This window comes from Cibotium barometz, chromosome 51 (assembly GCF_041138505.1).
Source record: "Cibotium barometz isolate CiBa-2024 chromosome 51, ASM4113850v1, whole genome shotgun sequence".
In the NCBI taxonomy this organism is placed as follows: Eukaryota; Viridiplantae; Streptophyta; class Polypodiopsida; order Cyatheales; family Cibotiaceae; genus Cibotium; species Cibotium barometz.
The window spans coordinates 10,940,680-10,959,740 of record NC_141096.1 but is presented as its reverse complement, the minus strand read 5'-3'; the positions used below and the strand labels follow the sequence as shown (position 1 = coordinate 10,959,740).

The 19,061-nt window shown below is 38.5% G+C and overlaps 1 protein-coding gene across 1 annotated transcript; it reads left to right on the top strand.

Annotated features, from left to right (window-relative positions):
- The first annotated feature begins 10,384 nt into the window (after positions 1 to 10,384).
- LOC147609314 (cytochrome P450 704B1-like) lies at positions 10,385 to 15,842 on the top strand. The gene is made up of 6 exons (XM_086787903.1): positions 10,385 to 10,909; positions 11,219 to 11,434; positions 12,164 to 12,490; positions 13,391 to 13,765; positions 14,788 to 14,991; positions 15,159 to 15,842. Exons 1-6 carry the CDS (start codon positions 10,583 to 10,585, stop codon positions 15,333 to 15,335), a joined length of 1,626 nt encoding a protein of 541 aa, XP_086644029.1. The 5' UTR covers positions 10,385 to 10,582; the 3' UTR covers positions 15,336 to 15,842.
- The last annotated feature ends 3,219 nt before the right edge of the window (positions 15,843 to 19,061 follow it).

Here is a 19,061-nt window from a genome sequence, read left to right as displayed (position 1 = left end):
CATTTAGTTGGGTTCACACTATAGAGAACCCTAGTATGTATTTGGTTGAGTACCTTTTCATAGTGTGTACTCTTATCTTTGTATATGGTGTGTTGAGTGTTGAGTAAAGGAGAAGAAGATTTTCAGCCTCTCACCTTGTGTGTTATCTTTTAGGGTTTTGTGAATGTGTGTGTGCTTGCAATAGCTCAAGCTCTCTTCTCCCCTGCATATTTTCAAGCAACAATGGAAGGCATTCCCACAAGAGAGCAGTAATCGAGAAAAGTCTCCTCTAGAGTGAGTACATGTTGATCTTTATGGTAATATACTACTGCATTGGGGGGATTTTCTAACTTTATGCTATTAGTTGACGATTACAGTAGAAAGATTTTATTTCCTTTGTGATAAGGCTTAAGCTTTTGGCAAGTTTAAACAATGGCATAAATATGTGGAGAATGAGACATGACAGAAGGTGAAGAAGTTTTGGATGGATTGAGGAGGAGAATTCACTTTGGGTGAATTTAATAAATACTGCAAAGATCATGGCATCAAGCACCAGCTCACTACTACACATACACCTCAACAAAATGGAGTTGTGGGCACACCACAACTCCACAGTCATGGAAATGGCAAGGTGTATGATGAAAGGGAAAGGTTTTCCATACTCTTTTTGGGGGGTGAAGTAGTCAACACTATAGTTTACATTCTCAACACATCCTACACAAATGCGCTCAAAGGAATCATACCTTATGAGGCCTATTTGGCTAATAATCCTTCATGTTATCATTTTCAAACATTCAGTTATGAATATTACATGCATATACCAGATGCAAAAGCAAGAAATATATCTTCCTTAGGTACACTACAGAGTCAAAGGCATATCGACTATTTGATCCAGAGGCTAAGAAGTTAATGGTCAGCTATGTGGTGTTTGTGGAGCATCCACATTGAGTGGAGGATAGAGATCTGTCCACTTTATCATCAAACGGAGAAATAATTCACCGTGTTCCCAACCCAAGCACCAGAAAACTAAAGGAGGAGTAGTTTTCAGATGATGAAAACTCTCAGAAATCACACCACGTGCCCCTTCACCTAAAGGACAGCCACTTCCTATGTGGGTAAGGCATCTCTTTAATGATTGAAATTCCCATCTGATGTTGCAAGAACTTTAGTAGATGGCTTACGCAGATCAAAGAGAATAGAGTAGAGAAGGTCTTCTAAACATATTGTCAATATGGCCTTGATGGCTGAGATAATGGATTTAATGAAGGAGCCCACAAATGTAGAAGAAGCTTTGACAGATCCAAAGTGGAAGACAGCGATGAAGTTAAATCATGATAGCATCATAAAAAACAACACATGGGAGATGGTTGATCGGCCACCAAAATGAAAGGTATTTGGAACCAAGTGAGTGTGGAAAGCTAAGTATAAATCTGATGGTTAATTGGAGAAATACAAAGCTAGGCTAGTTGCACAAGGATTTTCACAAGTGGAAGGTTTTGATGTCAGTGAAACGCTCCAAATAGCTCGCATGACCACTATTCACACACAGTACTTGCCTTGGCTGCTAATAAGAAGTGGCCACTTTTTCAAATGGATGTAGAATCAAATTTTCTAAATAGACATCTCAAGGAGGATGTGTATGTCGCTCAACTACTGCCAGGGTTTGAGCTACCCAGATCAGAAAATAAGGTTTGTAGGTTGAAGAAGGCTTTATACATGCTGAAACAAGTCCCAAGGGCATGGTACCAACAAATAGATAGTTGGTCTTGCTAGAAGTGCATCTGATGCGCTAACTTGTATGTACTCAAAAAAGATAGCAAATATGTGATAGTTTTTCTCTATGTGGATGACCTAATTATCATAGGCAACCATGAAGAATTGATTCACAAATAGATACTTTTTAAAAAACTGTTGGTCTGCGCTAACTTGTATGTACTCAAAAAAGATAGCAAATATGTGATAGTTTTTCTCTATGTGGATGACCTAATTATCATAGGCAACCATGAAGAATTGATTCACAACAAACACGAGAAAGGCTTGGCTCTGCATTATTGTTTGGGGATCAAGGTCTGACAAGATCTTCATTTCTTAGCAAAGTATGCAATAGAGATCTTGAAGGCATTTGGTATGACAAATTGCAAGCCAATAAGTACACCAATGGAGGTAAACTCTAGGCTTTCTTCTGAGGACATTTTACCTTTGGTCGACATCAAGTGTACAAGAAGCTCATTGTTTGGGAGTTTGATTTTCTTATGCAATACTAAACCAGACATTTGCTATGCAGTTGGTGTGTTGAGCAGGTTCTCTAACTAACCAAGGGAAAGTAATTGGAATGCAACAATTTGTGTGCTTAGGTACATCAAAGGTACCATTATGGAATTAAATACATGTCTTGTGACTCCTTAGTGGGATATTGTGACTCTGATTGGTGGGCTGGAGATTGTGACACCAAAAAGTCAGCTTTTGGATATTGTTTCTCACTTGGATCTAGTGTGTTCTCTTGGATTAGTAAGAAGTAACCCGCAGTGGCACTTTCTTCAACCTGAGGCGGCAGAGTACAAGGCCACTTTTTTTGCTTCTAGTGAGGTAGCATGGTTGAGGAGGATTCTAACACATATGGGAGTTCCAGTGAGGTCAGCCCATGACCTTACGATGCGACAATCAAAGTTGCATGGCCATTGCAAAGAACCCTATGTTTCATGCTCGCAAGAAACACATTAAGATTCAGTATCATTAAGTGCGGGACTTGATCAAGGATGAGATTCTAAGGTTGGATTACTATTCTATAGAGTAGAATTGCGCTGACATCTTCATGAAAGCTCTTGGGAAGGACCAGCTAACTCCACATCTTCATGGACTTGTCATTGGGCCAAGAAACTACTCTAAGTGTCGATAAAAGGCACCTCGGGTGGGGGGGGGGGTTCATAAATATGTAAACGTAGCACGTGGGTTCAACAGAAGGGGTTTTTAAAGTCCCTTTTTTACACATTTTTTTACATACAAAAGGGTACCATTTAAAGGGGGTATTTACAGATTGAATAGAAAAAGGGTGTATTTTATTCATGAAAAATTTATAGATAAGGGGTTTTTAAAATAGGCCTTGAACACACGTGATATAGAGAGTTTACATATAGTGAACCCCTCGAGGAAAAAACACCAAAAATTAACTAGAGAGAAAAATTGCAGAGTATAAATACTTTCTCAAAGACATGCAAGACATGCTAAACATGCTAAGAGAAGTGCAAGATCGTTCTGTTAGTTATGAGAAAGTTATAAGAAGACCAATCAATTTTGAGGAAGGTGATTTAGTTTATGTAAAAGTTTCTGAAAAGTCAAAAACTTTTAAAAGTGGAAAAGTTCCAAAGTTAAGTACAAGGCATTATGGTCCTTATATAATACTTTAAAAAAGTTAGAAGTGTAGCTTATAAGGTAGCTTTACCTGAAGGTTCCAGAGTACATAGTAGACTAAAATGGAAGATGGGAAACAACCGCATGTTATATATCAAAGGAGAAGATGGTACATTGTGCTCTCCTTGCAATGTAATAAATTTTCCTTTATGCTCAAATGTTAGTGTATTATGCAAATAGCTTCTCAAAAGTGTTTCCCCCAGTGAAAATAACCATTCTCTCCCAAAAATTACATCTACGGTCGACAGACATCAATTAAAAATCCAAAAGTGATTCATACTCTTGAATCTTCATCCCAACTTAGTTTACCAAAGTATCGTACTCATCTTTATCATAGCCATTGGCTAATGATACTATATACTTATCTTGGGGGGTGCACTATATGTAAACTCTCTATATCACGTGTGTTCAAGGCCCAATTTTAAAATCCCTTATTTGTAAAATTTTCATGAATAAAACACACCCTTTTTCTATTCAATCTATAAATACCCCCTTTAAATGGTACCGTTCTGCTTGGGGGGCGGTTCACCTAAAAATATGTAAGTATACCACGTGAGTTCAAATGAAGGGGTTTTTTAATTCAAAAATTTAAGGTAAATTTACAGCAATACATTTACAGAAGGGGTTCTTTAATCAATTTTGAAAAAAAAGCCATAAGTCCATAAAGAAAAAAGGATCATTTTATTCATAAAAAATCACGAGTAAGGGGTTTTTCAAATACCCCTTGAACGCATGTGATACATAGGGTTTCTTAGTAGTGCACACCTCGAGCACTTTTGTATGTAAAAAATGTGTAAAAAAGGGATTTAAAAAACCCCTTCTCTTGAACCCACATGCTACGCTTACATATTTATGAGTGACTCCCCCAAGATACTTTATGAGAACTTGGGACTTGAGGCAACGTAAGTTTCTTAACCATCTTGTAGTTTAAAAAGTTTTGTGTGGTCGTATCATCTATGAGGTTTATAACTTTTTTATCTTCAATATTTCCATGCACTCAAACCAAATGATGTGGTCCAAATGATGGTTCCCATATAGTTTTTCCCACCATACAACAATCCTTTTCATCAAAATGGCAAACCTTGACTGATTTATATTTAGGAGAATCCTTAAGTGTTAACACTTGAATAGTGTGCGCCGATTTTCCTTTAGGTTTATCATTACCATTCCGAGTAAGTTCTTGTCCTTGGGAATTAGGACAATGCTTTTTATCATGTCCTGACTCAAGAAAAGAGAAACAAACTTTTTCTTTATCCGCTCTCAAAATCTTGCTTTTTTAGAAACTTACTAGGAGTTGCTTTTTTGCTTTTTTGAAGGTTCTTCCTTTTTAAAGAAAAAAACCTTTCTAGAGAGCCAAAATTTTCTCCATGAGGTTTCTATGAAAAATGTTTATCCTTTTCTTTACGATTAACATTACCCATGGTATCGTCAAATGTTTTTTGCAAATCTTATAGCCTCATCTAAGTTTTTTTCCTCTTTGGAGCGAACTTCCTTCTTGCACTCCCTTTTCAGGCCTCTAATGAATCCTCTTACTTTTTGAAAATTGTCTATTCCCTTAATCTTTGGGATGATTTCTCTTTAGCAAGCTACATATTGAGTGAGATTTAAATTCTTTTGTTTCATAGAATAATTATCCCACTCCTCCCAATTTCAACCTTCTTCATTTTTGGGAAGATGTTCATTGAATGAATCCCAATAATTGGGTACTTGCCTTGCTTCTACCAAACTCATCCACCACTTATAAGTTTTGCCTTATAAGGATAGCTAGCTTGAGTGGGGCAAGCATGATCAGGCACATATCTTAAAAGATGCAAATCTTTCCATTTTTATAGAAAAATATGGACCACATCTGTATTTATCTCCTTCTCTCCTCAACTCAAAATGTGGGTGCATTTAAATCTTTGAATACCATAATACCCTAGTCTCTAGTTTTGGGACCCTCTTCAACTATGGTTTCATTCAATCCTTTTTCTAGAGTTTTTTTCCCTTCCCTCACCAATGTTACTTTTAGTTATTTCTTTTACTCCCAATCCTTCCCCTCCCATCAAGGAGCTAAGAAGACCCATCATTTTCTCGAATTTGTTTTCTATACTAGAGATTTTTTCTTTCATCGCCTTCATTTCCATATCCTCATAATCATTAAAGTCTAAATCTTGCATATCCATTTTCATTTGGTTTTGTAATATCCTCTTCTATATGGAAATAGGACTTTAGGTTTTCCCCCTTCTCACCATTTCATCCTTCCCACCTTGAGAAGCCATTTACTCTAACACTAAGAAAAATGAAAAATTTCTTATAAAGCAAAAAATATGCAACACAATGACCTTACTTGGTTGGGTAATTATGAATTATCCTTAATGATGTGAAGAACAATTCCATTGATTCCTCCTTGTCATGATGTTTGCTTCAATGATCCTTCAAGGTTGTCTTATACTCCATGTAGACCTCCAAGGTATGCCCAATTTATTAGGCAAGAGATATACACAATTTATTAGACAAGAGGAATTTTTAATGGATAAGATTTGAGAAATATAGGGATTAACTTATGGAAATGAATAGAAACAGATTAAGGTGTAGAGATTAATGGGTATAAGTAGAATTAGAGTTAGTAATGAGTGGCTCAATGGAAAAATGGAAGAGAAAGAACTTGGCTCTTATACCAATATAATGTTTCTTGCATTATAAGCTTGAGGACCTATACTACTAGTACTTTAATTCTCCACCAAATCACATCTTAAATGGACCCTAAACTCATGGTTATATAGGCCTAAGTGGTGCATGAATTTTCAACTTCAATCTCTTGAACTTTCATTGGCTAGACATTGCCTTTTCATTAACCAATGCCTCTTCAACTAACCCTAGAAGGAGGTGCCCTCTTTTGTGTTCCTTGGGCTTCCATTTTGCACCATTTACTTTCTATTTTACTTTAACTTGAATGCCTATTAACCATTGCTTAGGTATTTCCTATTTGCAATCCCTGACCTTATTTATATACAAACCTTTTACATATAAATAATCTTGTATATGCAAACCTTTTACTTTAACTTGAATGCCTATTAACCATTGCTTAGGTATTTTCTATTTGCAATCGACTAAACTTTATTTATATACAAACCTTTTACATATAAATAATCTTTCCTAGTAAACCTTTTAGTGTTTCACACCAGTCTCATAACATTATTTCTATAGATAAGGGTAAAATCAAAGTCATTTTGGACTTACTACTGCCCACAAACTACAAGGGAGTTTAAACACAAGCTTCTCATTATATTTGAGTGAACAGAAGAATGCCAACAATCCTATGACTCATTGAAGCAATCTTTGGCTAGCGCTCCCATACTATGAGTGCCAAATTGGGATATTATCTTCCATGTGCATATTGATTCTTCTAACTTTGCATTTAGATGTGTCCTAGCCCAACCAAGGGATTATAAATTGGACTACCCTATTATTTTTGCAAGCCATCAGGCTGAAACTAATTATACCACCAGAATGTGAGGGTTTAGGAATGGTATACAGTGTTAAAAAATTTACGGATTACCTTCTTGCTAATAAATTTATTTTTTATGTTGATTGTTAACAAACCATGCTTCATAGGGAGAATCCAAAGGTGGCTATTGATTCTTCTTGAATTCAATTTCACTGTAGTTGTGAGGCCTGGAAAAAAACATGATATGGTGGATCATCTATCACACGTACCTAATGGTGAAGCACCAATCGGAGTTAATGACAAGTTACTAGATGCTACACTATTCAAGGTTGAGACTATTCCAAAGTAGAGTGAGAAATTCGTTAACTTCTTAGCAAATGGTTTTCTTATAGAAGAGATAAGGAAGATATTCTTAGATGTTGTCCACAGGAGGATGAATATCTCACAATCATGGAGCAAGCACACCAGGGGTAGCAGATGGACATTTTGCAACAAAAATCATAGCCAAGAAAATACTCCACTCGGGGTATGGTTAGGAGACCTCAGCCAAGAGTATCTAAGGACCACCAGGAATCTCCTAAGATGGTGATGGTTAGCCTCTCTTTTATAAGTTTTCTCACAACATAAGGTCCTACCCCACAAGAAACAAGGCATCGATCTCAAGGTACTATCACTAATAACCAAGAGTCCTACCAAGATGCTGTATGGTGATAGTTATTTTCTTGATCTTATTTACGTGTTTCTTATATGTCTTTAAAAAAATCTAATTATTTTCTAAAGGTCACTAAAAGCTGAGTGGGAGTAAATATGGCCTTAAAGTTACTCTAAGTGGCACTTAGAAAGAAAATGTTATCCAGTCATAAGGTCTTTTTAGTTCTATGAATGCATGCAATGATGTACATGAATAGTTTCAAAGTTGACAGTGAGTTAGGACACGTGAGCACGTGGAGAAATCCGGTCCATATCGAGGTTGCACGTCTAGTGCAAGTTGTAAATTTGGATCTAGTGAGTATGACTACACTTCAATAACCTATAAATTAAACTCATCTAGCAAGCTCGTCTCGTCAGATAACCATAGCTTCATAAGCATGCTCCGATTCGACGTCACTAGGTTGATCTTCCCTCTCACTTGGATTTCCTAAAACATAACCTTCAGCTAGATGGGAAGGTAATGATCTCTGTGCATCCTGGCTATGAAAGGGAATAGGTACTATAGGTAAGTGAGCTAAGTAGCCACCGCTAGCTAAGCTAGGAAATGACCCACCAAGCTCCAGAAGGGACAAGGAGTCGGTAACATTATTTCATAGAATGATGGTATAAGTGCACAAGTTCTTGCCCTCCTCCCTTACCCTACAAGCTCTTCGTGTGCATTTCTTAACTGATAGGGTCCTCCCTCTGGGTAAATTACACTCACGCAATCATGTCGTTGTGGTGTCTCTCCTATTATGGATTGCAATAGTCAAGTCCCATAGCGCCTAAAATAAGTTCTACAGTGCCAACACAAGTGGGATGTTTACGTGATGCTCATCAAAGGTAAAACATGGTGTAAGGGGATGCAACTATAGGTAGAAGAAGTCCACAAAGGTGGCTCCACAACGTCGCTCCCTAATGGTGCATAAAATAGTGTGAGTGGGTTTGGAAAGAAGGAATGCTTAGCTGCCCTTGAGAGTGGCAATCTAGGTCCATGATAGGTTCACTCGTATAAATCCACAAAAACTCCATGCTCACGGCCTGTAGGTCACAACAAGTTCATACTTCATTCTCTTATTTTGACATGTTCTCTTTCTCATTATCTATTTTTTAATTTTAATTGTTAGTTGGACTTTTAGTATGTGTATAGGTGCTATATTGTTGTACATGTTAGTGCAAGCGATATTGTCATGAGTTAGCTTTTTCCAACAGGCTCCCTCTTAATATGGACAATAAATTTTTTGGGGAGTGAAATGTGGGGGGTAAATATTTAGGCTTGATGGAACTCCCCCCTTCCTACTCTACAGGTCATCTATGAACTTCACAGAGGCTTATGTAAGCTTTATGTAGCCATCCTCACCAACTTTTATCCACTTGGGACTCTTGCTTTGGTGCGCACTAGTTGTTGATGTTGTTGAGTAATCGAGGATTAAAGGTGGTAGTATGCTTAAGAACATATAGGACTCGCAAGTTCTTGGAGATGTGTTCACATTGATTCGAGAACTTGTTGGGTAGCAGGCCTTTCCTCAAGTACTAGGCTTTTTTAAAGTACATTTGAAAATGGAGGCTTTGTCAGAGTCTTCTTTTCTTAAGAACCTGGCCATCTTTTGAACAAGTTTCAAAATCCAAATCTTGTGGGATACTGGCAATGAAGGTATATCAATTTGTTTTCCCTTGTTTTCTTTGGCATTAGGGTTGGTAGAGATTGTTGATTGGCAGATAGATGTGTCTGTGAAAATGATGAGACTATAGACATATGTATCCTCCTCAGCACCAAAATCCATCTATTACCGTCATAGCAAATGAAACTCTATTTGTTTCTTTTGGTAGATTATCTTATAAGTTCTAAGTTATATAGGCACAATGTTTAGAATCATGTTTAAGGTGGTGCAATACAAGATCCTAGGTGAACCTATGGGAAGAAGGGGATATAACAAGCATATGGTAGCTTAAGGTAAGCCAAACTATGGAGATGTAACTGAGTGGTAGTGGGTGGAGGGGCGTGGGCGTGGGCGTGGGTGTGTGTGTGTGTGGGGGGGGTGGCCACTTTGGGGTGTGGGTGGGGAAAGCATGTGGTAATGGATCAAGGTTGTGACTTTAGCTCGGCAAGAATTCCTTGGCTCTCAAGGGCATATTGGGGCATGTGTAAACACCCTAGTGACAAAGTAAAGGTGAAAACAGTGTGTAAATTCCTAGAAGCTTCTAGTGTCACAAAAAATTCTATTAAAAATAGTTACATATACTACAATTCTTGACATACTACAATTCAATGGTATACACCATGCAATAATCCTCCTTTATTACTTTGATTTTGTACTTATCTTTGTGTTGGAGTACTCTAGTGTCTCACTAACTTCAATTGAGGAGACATGCAATGAAAAAGTTAGGCCTAGTCAAGCATGCTAGCTTTTGGTTTCATACTGCGGCATGAGTTCAAACCCCCTTGTTTTTTAATAATTGCTCCTATACAATGTATGTGGGCATTTAATCACTAGGAGGGCTGAAATTTGAAGCCTTCAAAGGGCATCAAAGCCCTTAAAACCTTGTAGAGAAGGCCTTTTAGAAAATAGGGTTACAAAAGGGCACTATTTTTAAAATTTCTCAAAAGTTTACACAAACATATATATATTTTGAAGGTCAACGTCTTAGTTCATGGCCTTCAAATTGAAGGTTAAGGCAGGAGATCCCAATTTCATGGTTGAATTAGTCCTATTATTTTATCCGGTCACCTATGACGTGGGCTCTATGACGTGGGCTCTAATGCAAGCCCCCAATTTCTACGTCCTCAATGACTAATGTACGTCCTCAATTTATACTAATGTACGTCTTGACCCAAGCTTTAAATACTCGCACAAGCCTGGCCTCAATTGGATTGATTTAAGGCTTTAGCTGTGATCAAAATTAGGGCTATGCTTGAACCTTATACTACTCTAATGACTCCCACAAGCCTGGCCTCTTTAAGGCTTTAGCTGTGATCAAAATTAGGGATATACTTGAACCTTATACTACTCTAATGACATAATTAACTACTCTAACTACTCAATTAATACTAGTGCAAATTCACCCAAAGCGTCGATGATGTACCCTCACATAGCTGGATTAATGTGGGTTCTCAATGTGATGGCAATTGTGGTGGCCCTGTCATGGTGGGTTTATGTGCATAATTGGAGGCAAATTATTCCTGGCATTAAGGGCAAGAATCCAAAGGCAATATGGCCAATAATGGGCTCTCAGTATGAAGCTTCTCTTAATTTCCACCGTTTGCATGACTGGTGCCACTCTTTCTTCACCAACCAGCATCACACTGTGGAGCTTAATTTCTTCTCAACTCGGACTTACCTCACTGTGGATCCCGCCAATGTGGAGCACATACTTAAGACCAACTTCCGTAACTATCCTAAGGTCGATTACCGCTAATTTGTCTATAGTTTACTTTGATTACGCCTTGTTTAATTGTAATACCGCCGATTTACAATTTAATCCAGTTTCATTCATCTGTAGTTTGATTGCAGTGTCTCTAATTCAATATAAGGTTCAAGCATAGGCCTAATTTTGATCAGTTAGCATATCAATCATGTTTGAGAAATTTCTCTAGCTGTGTAAACACACTGATCAGGAAATTAATAACGTATGATCAAAGTTAATTACGATCACAATTATGCTAATAAGTGCAATTAATCCTTGTTTAGCTGGTGTTTGGATTTGATTCAGGGAGAGAAGACGAGAGAGAAAATGAATGATATGTTGGGCGACGGCATTTTCAATGCAGACGGAGACATGTGGAAAAAGCAGCACAGGATTGCAAATGCAATATTTCGCGGCAAAGCCCTAAACGATTTCAGCTTGAAATCCTTCCGACAGGATACCCTCCACCTGCTCGCCATCCTCGACTCTGCAGAAAAATCAAAACAACCCATCAACTTGCAAGTAATATACGTTAATTTCCACCTTTAATCTCACTGATTAGCGCTAATTCTCCCGTCGTAATTCTCCGCATATCAAAGATTTTAGAAGATTTGCGATATCAGCGATTTGTAGCTAAACTAATCAACTACATACTGTTGTGGTTACTAAACAGAAAATGAATACTATTGCTAAAAAGAAAATTTATGAATAAATTAATTTGCAGATTTTTTGTTATACTAGATTAAATTGACTTGATTTTTTTTTTTGAGAGGACTGTAAGATTAATTTGACTTGGTACAAAAATCTAGCTGTGCTTAATTTGCTACTCATTGCGAGTAACAAATCCTACTGAGTTAAATTTACTAACAGGAAGCTGTGATTGCTAAATCAAGGAAATTGAATCGTAATTGAATTCATTTGCTAATGGCAAATTTTACTGAGCTAATTATAATGAAAGGCAGTAATTACTGCTAAATAAAAGTGGTAATTGAATGAGCTAAACAGAAATTGAGTAATGTTTGCGGTTAAATCTAGCCCTGAAATCACATAGTTTGCAATTGCTATTGCTGTAATTATACTAAGGAAGGTTATTACGAAATCAAGGAAGGTTATTACGGAATCAAGTTATAATTAGTGATCATACTGCTAAGTACGAAGTTAATCGATTGAAGTACAGGGAGATTACTGCGAAATTAAGACGTGATGATTAAGTGAGCGAGTTAAAGTAATGATGATTTGTGGACAATGCAGGAACTATTCATGGGTATGACAATGGATTCCATTAGCAGGGTGGGATTTGGGATCCAGACGGGCCGGAGCGGCATGTCCCCATCGTTACTGCAAGCCATTAACACCTTTACAAAAGCATTCGACACGGCTAATGAGATGATTAGCACGCGCTTTGTGAACGTGTGGTGGAAGCTCCACAGATTTCTAAAAGTGGGCAGAGAGAGGACGTTGATGCAAGAGCTGCGCAAGCTCAACGCCTTCACCACACACATCATCGCTAAGAGACGAGCAGAAATCGACCTGATCTCAAGGCAATCCATGGGCCACTGCAGCAACAACATGATTAAGGTATGTACATTAATTATGATCATCACTACGTCACTTAATCACATCCATCCTTCTTCAACTGTGTTTAATCATCACTCTCCTTCTTCAACTGTGTTTAATCATCACTCTCCTTCTTCGGCTCAATCATTCTTCTTCCACTGTACATGTCTAATTTAATCATCGCTGATCTCCTTCACGTGTGCTTAACCATTCTTCTTCCAGTGTGGTTAATCAGCAGTGATCATCTCCTTCAAGTGTGCTGCTTAATCGTTCAAAACTAGTGATCATTAGTGGAGTTAATGAAACCGCTTTGTGCTTTGATTATCTTCCTTCAATTGTGCTCCTTCAATTGTGCTTAATCGATTCGCTGGTGCTTGATCATTCAATAATTCAGGCATGCGTCGTCAGTGGAAATAATGAATTTGTTTTGTGTTTGATTATATTTCTTAAGTGTGCTTAATATAATAGTACCTAGTTAACTTAATCAAATACTAAATGGTTTAAACAGTTTGCTAAGAGTGTTAAATCCAATGGCTCCATGACGTAATCGAGGTTAACATTCGTGCACATCATCAGATTGTGTGCACACACACAGTACACAATCTGACCACCACCACCATCATAATCCATCAATCTTTTGCTTGAAAACACACGCATGCAATCTGGCCACCACCACCTTAATCCATAATTAATTTTTCTTGAAAACACACACACACACACACACACACACACACATCAGTCTTGGTACATTACAAACTCATATAAAGTTCTCAATTTACAAATCAAGTTCTGGGTATGATTGGTTTGGAACTGAACACATGGACGAATTAGGTGTAAAGAAAGGAGGGAATTGCCTGCATTCCTCAACTCATAGGCTTGTTGATCATGCGAGATTAATTTTGGAACTGATCGATTGAACAGGTAAAGGAAGACCTTCTGTCAAGGCTAATGGAGATTGATGGAGGTGGTGGTGGTAGCGGCGGCGGCGGCGACAAGGGACTAAGGGACGCCATCTTGAACTTTGTGCTAGCAGGGAGGGACACAACGGCGGTGACAATGTCATGGTTTATATACAACGTGTGTAGGAAGAGAGAGGTGGCGGAGGCGGTGTACAAAGAGGTGGCGGCGGCGGTGATGGGCGTGCATGGGGAGGAGGCGCCCACCAACTCAGCTGGTCGAGGGGCGCTAAGCTTTGAGGAGGTGGCGGATCGCCTGAGTTTTGAAGCGCTCGCCAACATGCATTACCTACACGCTGCCCTCACGGAGACCTTGCGCTTGCACCCTGCCGTCCCTAGGGTACTCTCCCTTTCTTTTTTTTTAAAAGCATTAATCATATATCTTATTATTATTATTATTATACACGATGCCCCCTTCTCAAAGCTTTCCTAATAACACATGTTCTTTCTTTCTTCTTTTTCCTCCCTCTCTCTCTCTCTCTCTCTGTCTCTCTCTTTCTCTCACTTCACATCTCAAGCTCCTTTTTGTTTCAACTGAAAATAAATTTTGCCTCGTTCTGTTTCAACTCAACATATTAATATTTATGATCAACTTACACACGACCGACATAGCCTCTGCACCCCAACCTTCAAAAGTTATGATGCTTCCATCACACAAATAGCCTCTACACATATGCCTCCATATTATAAAGTTAAAAATTTGATACTTGCACTCCACCCCTCTCGGCTTGGACAGACAATGTTGCCCTCCACCCCTCTCAGCTTCACTTTCTATACTCTTTTTTAAATTAAAGCAGTAGTAGCACTGGTGCTTCGATATTCTCTTTCTAAATTCGAGGATGGGGGTTCTAATCCTTGTTGTAGAGAGTGCTTAGGCCACCCATAGAGAGGCTTTCATGATGGGGGTTCTCATTAGTGTAGAGAATATTTAGGCCCCCCCTAGAGAGGCTTGCATATAAACACATATTCCCATTTGTGAGCTACCTAGCTAAGACGTCCACCTTATCCATAACCCAAAAAGTTACCTTAAGATCACTATCGTTTCAAAAATTAAAAAGCCCCTAAACAAAGGCCCACCAAAAATTCAAAGCTTATTAATTTTTAAACAAGTTAGAAATAATAAATTGAACCAAATTATAGGGCCCTTTTAATAGTGTTGCCTTAAAAACAATGACATATACATGTAGTTCATCATGTTTGTTTGTGTGAGAAACAATATTTCTTTAGCTCAAAAAGTATGCTTTCACGATTTTCAACCTTTGTGTAATAGCTAAATATGTTTGATTGCAAATACAAGAACAAAGCTATTATAATACTCTAGACTATTTACACTATATGCTAACTTTGCTATTTGTTTTTTAGGATACCAAAGTTGCAATCCATGATGATGTTCTCCCTGACGAAACTATCATCAAGGCAGGGGATCATGTAGCATTTGTTCCGTATTCCATGGGACGAATGGAATTCTTATGGGGGAGTGATGCCCTTGAATTCAAGCCCGAACGTTGGTTGAAGGTTGATGGTTCATTCAATCCAGCATCACCGTTTAAGTTTACCGCATTTCAGGTAATGGAAAACCACAATCGCACTCTAGAACAAAACTTTTCAAGATTATTCCACAATTAATTGCATTTTTAGTATTCATCCATGCTCCACGATTATTCATGCTTGTTTTTATTTCTTCCCTTGGTTGAAAAAGTAATTTATGTTAATAGTTTGGATGCACATTGTAGGCTGGCCCAAGGATGTGTTTGGGAAAGGATTGGGCATACTTGCAAATGAAGATGGCAATGGCACTACTCTTGTTTTTCTTCGAGTTTAGACTTGTACCCAATCATGTAGTAAAATATCGAATCATGATGGTTTTGGCAATGGCCAATGGTCTCCAAGTAACTGTACATAGGCGATAGACTCTCTAGTTCTCATGACGTGGAGCTAGTTGTGACCCCACTAAGAGACGATGAGGTTAACTTTTCCTCCCATGACATGCTTAAAATTCAAACTATAACCATTCACTCTTAGAAGTTGAACACATGACCATCTCTTAGTGACCCCACATGCTCAATTCAAACTATCCCATTCACTCTTAGAAGTTGAGCACATGACTATCTTTCGAATCAGTGGTAGTCGTTATAGAGATGGTCAATTCCTTAGACTTTAGAATTTTCTCATCACCAATTGGCTTCCACGATTCTCTTACATGCATTTGTATAATACAAACTAGTCAGGAAGAGAGAAAATTAGTAGGTGGGTCAATGAAATATCCCCAAATTTTCATTGATTTCGCAACCTTAGGTGAAAAAGGAGATAATAAAGAAAGTTCAGATAACTTTCAAGACAACTAGCTAGTATCTAGGACCCCAAAGTCATTGTAATTTCTATTTCCTTCTCAAGGAGAATAAAAATTTATTGCCTCATTTTCAAGGAATTGATTTTAACTACTTCGACATCAATTATTTAACCTATGGAAATTTAAAAGTTTCTTTTCATGCCTTTTTATTTAACCTATGCAAATTTAAAGGTTTATTTTTAAGCCTTTTTGGGGGGGGGGTTCCGATGTTAAGAAATATGCTTCTTCTTTATGAGTTACATTTTAGAGTGATTGGTGATAATGCTAGGTTTAGTGATTGGTGATAATGCTAAGTTTTGTAGCTTTATTAATTCCTATGAAAATTAAGTAGGTTCTTCTAATTAAAATTTAATGGAGATGTAGTAAAATAATTTCAATGTGGAGGTACTATCTACATGATCTTATTATAAATATTCTTTTTCTTTTTCAAAAGGTATATAGAAAGTTAGTTACAAGAGGATGTTCCATCTTTGTGCACATGCTAAGACTAGGATTATCTATTATAGAACCTTGAAAAAATACATCTATTGAAAGTAGTGTAATAATACACATAATAGTGGAAGCAGGATCAAGATAATATAAAAAGCACTGAATTGCAGAAAGAGGAGAGTAAATAATATTACTACTAGCAAACTTTGATTACAAACTGATGGCAGTTCTGCTCACCCATGTGCTCTGGGTAGGGAGATTTGATGGCGATTTAGACCGACTCTGGATGGATAATGTCTTGTTTACGAGAGTGCTTGAACTCAATGAACTCGATGATTAACTAAAGCTGCCAAACTAGTCTATATAAAGTGGAGAGTAAACAATATTGTTACTTGCAAACTTTGATTACAACTGATGGTTTTCTGTCCACCCATGTGCTTGAGTAAGGAGCTTTAATACGGTCTAGATAGACTCTAGACAGAGGATGTCTTGCTTACAAGAGTGCTTGAACAGAATAAACTCAATGATTAACTAATCATGTCAAACTAGTCTATATATAGTACCCATCGGCGGCCAACCCATGGCTTGGTCCTTCTTCTTCAACTCTGTTTAATCATCACTCTCCTTCTTCGGCTCAATCATTCTTCTTCCACTGTACATGTCTAATTTAATCATCGCTGATCTCCTTCACGTGTGCTTAACCACTCTTCTTCGGCCACTGTGGTTAATCAGCACTGATCATCTCCTTCAAGTGTGCTGTAAATCGTTCAAAACTACTGATGAGATACTACCAGCCCAATCAGCATCTGTGTACCCATGTACACATATCTCTTTCCCAGTCTCATAGAATAGTCCACAATGCAAAGTAGACCTCACATACCTCAGTATGCGTCTCACTGCATCCAAATGCGGTTTCCGTGGAACCTGCATAAACTAACTCACCAACCCAACAGCATAGCTCAAATCTGGTCTGGTGATCGTCATGTAGATCAAACTTCCTACTATGCGCCTATACATAGTAGGATCCTCCAAGATCTCTCCTGAATCTGCACTCAACTTGCCATTCTGATCCAATGGCACTGAGATAGGCTTACAGCCTGTCATACCATACTTGGACAACATGTCCAAGCCATACTGTCTCTGTAGTAATCCAATACCATGTGGTGACCTAATCACCTCAATGCCTAAGAAATATCTGAGCTCCCCCAGATCCTTCATCTCAAACTTCTGTCTAAGCAAGATCTTTACATCAAAGATCTCTGCATCATGGTCCCCCGTAATGATCAAGTCATCTACATAGATGACAACAAGCACAACCCCTCTATCACCATGTCTCACATACAGCGAGAAATCTGCATTGGCTACATGAAAGCCAATAGTGACAAGATATTCAGAAATCTTGTCAGACCATGCTCTTGGTGCTTGCTTTAAGCCATACAAGGCTTTCTTCAACCTGCACACATGCTCGGGGTGACTCACATCCTCATAACCAGGTGGCTGCAACATATACACCTCTTCTTGCAAATCCCCATGCAAGAATGCATTCTTTACATCCATCTGATGTAAAGACCATTGCTTTGACGCAACCACTGCTATCACAACTCTCACTGTTGCCATCTTGGCAACTGGGCTGAAAGTTTCCTCATAATCAATGCCATATGTCTGCGCATATCCTTTGGCTACCAATCTAGCCTTGTACCTGTTTATGCTTCCATCACTGTTATGTTTTACTTTGTACACCCACTTGCATCCAATGGCTTTCTTGCCTTCAGGAAATTGCACTAAATCCCAAGTCTCATTTCCATATAGTGCATCCATCTCCTCATCCATAGCTTTCTTCCAACACACATTTCCAACAGCCTCATCAATGCATGTGGGCTCAATAACCTGCACAACCTTTGCCATATATGCATAGTGATGTGCCACATAACCATCATAGGTAAATCTCTGCACAGGATTTTTCACTCTCCCAGATCTTCGCAGCTTTTCATTCATGGCTTCCATAGCCTTCTTTACACCAGGTGTTCTCATAGCTGGGATCCCAAGTTCCTCATCAAGGCTCATATCTGAACCACTAGACTCTCCATCAACATGAGAATGCCCTGCAGAAATGTCAGGCATACCAAGGGGCTCAACCACTTTCTCTTTCCCTTTACGTGATGTACTAATTTGCAGGACTGGTATTATGATGCAGCCTGCCACTCCTCCATGGTCTATCAATAGACCCACTAGATGAGGACTCTCCTGGTCCACTCAAAGACTGTGATTGCTGACCTGTATGCAACCACACTTCCACTCACATCAGCCCCAACAACTTCTTTTTCAGCAGCATACCAGGCTCATCTCATCAAAAACAACATCCCTACTTACCCTCAACTCACGTGTAGCAGGGTTATAACACATACATGTATCCCTTTTGCTCAAGGGAGTATCCAATAAACACACATTTTTCAGCTTTTGGATCCAGCTTAGTTCTCAGCTCATCTGGCACATGCACATATGCAATGCACCCAAAGACTTTCAGATGAGACAAATCTGGTTTTCTGCCAGTAAACCTCTCCTCTGGAGTTACATCATGTATGGCTGCAGTTGGAGTCCTGTTCATGATGTATACTGCTATAGAAACAGCCTCAGCCCAATAGCTATGCGGCATATTTTTCTCTTCCATCAATGCTCACGCAATCTCAAGAATGTGCCTGTTTTTCCACTCAGCAACTCCATTTTGCTGCGGAGTGTATCTGCATGTAAACTGTCTCCGAATACCATTCTTCTTCAAAAATTCAGAGAATTCATTGGAGAAGTACTCTCCCCCTCCATCTGACCTTAGGCACTTTACATATTTCCCTGTTTGCTTTTC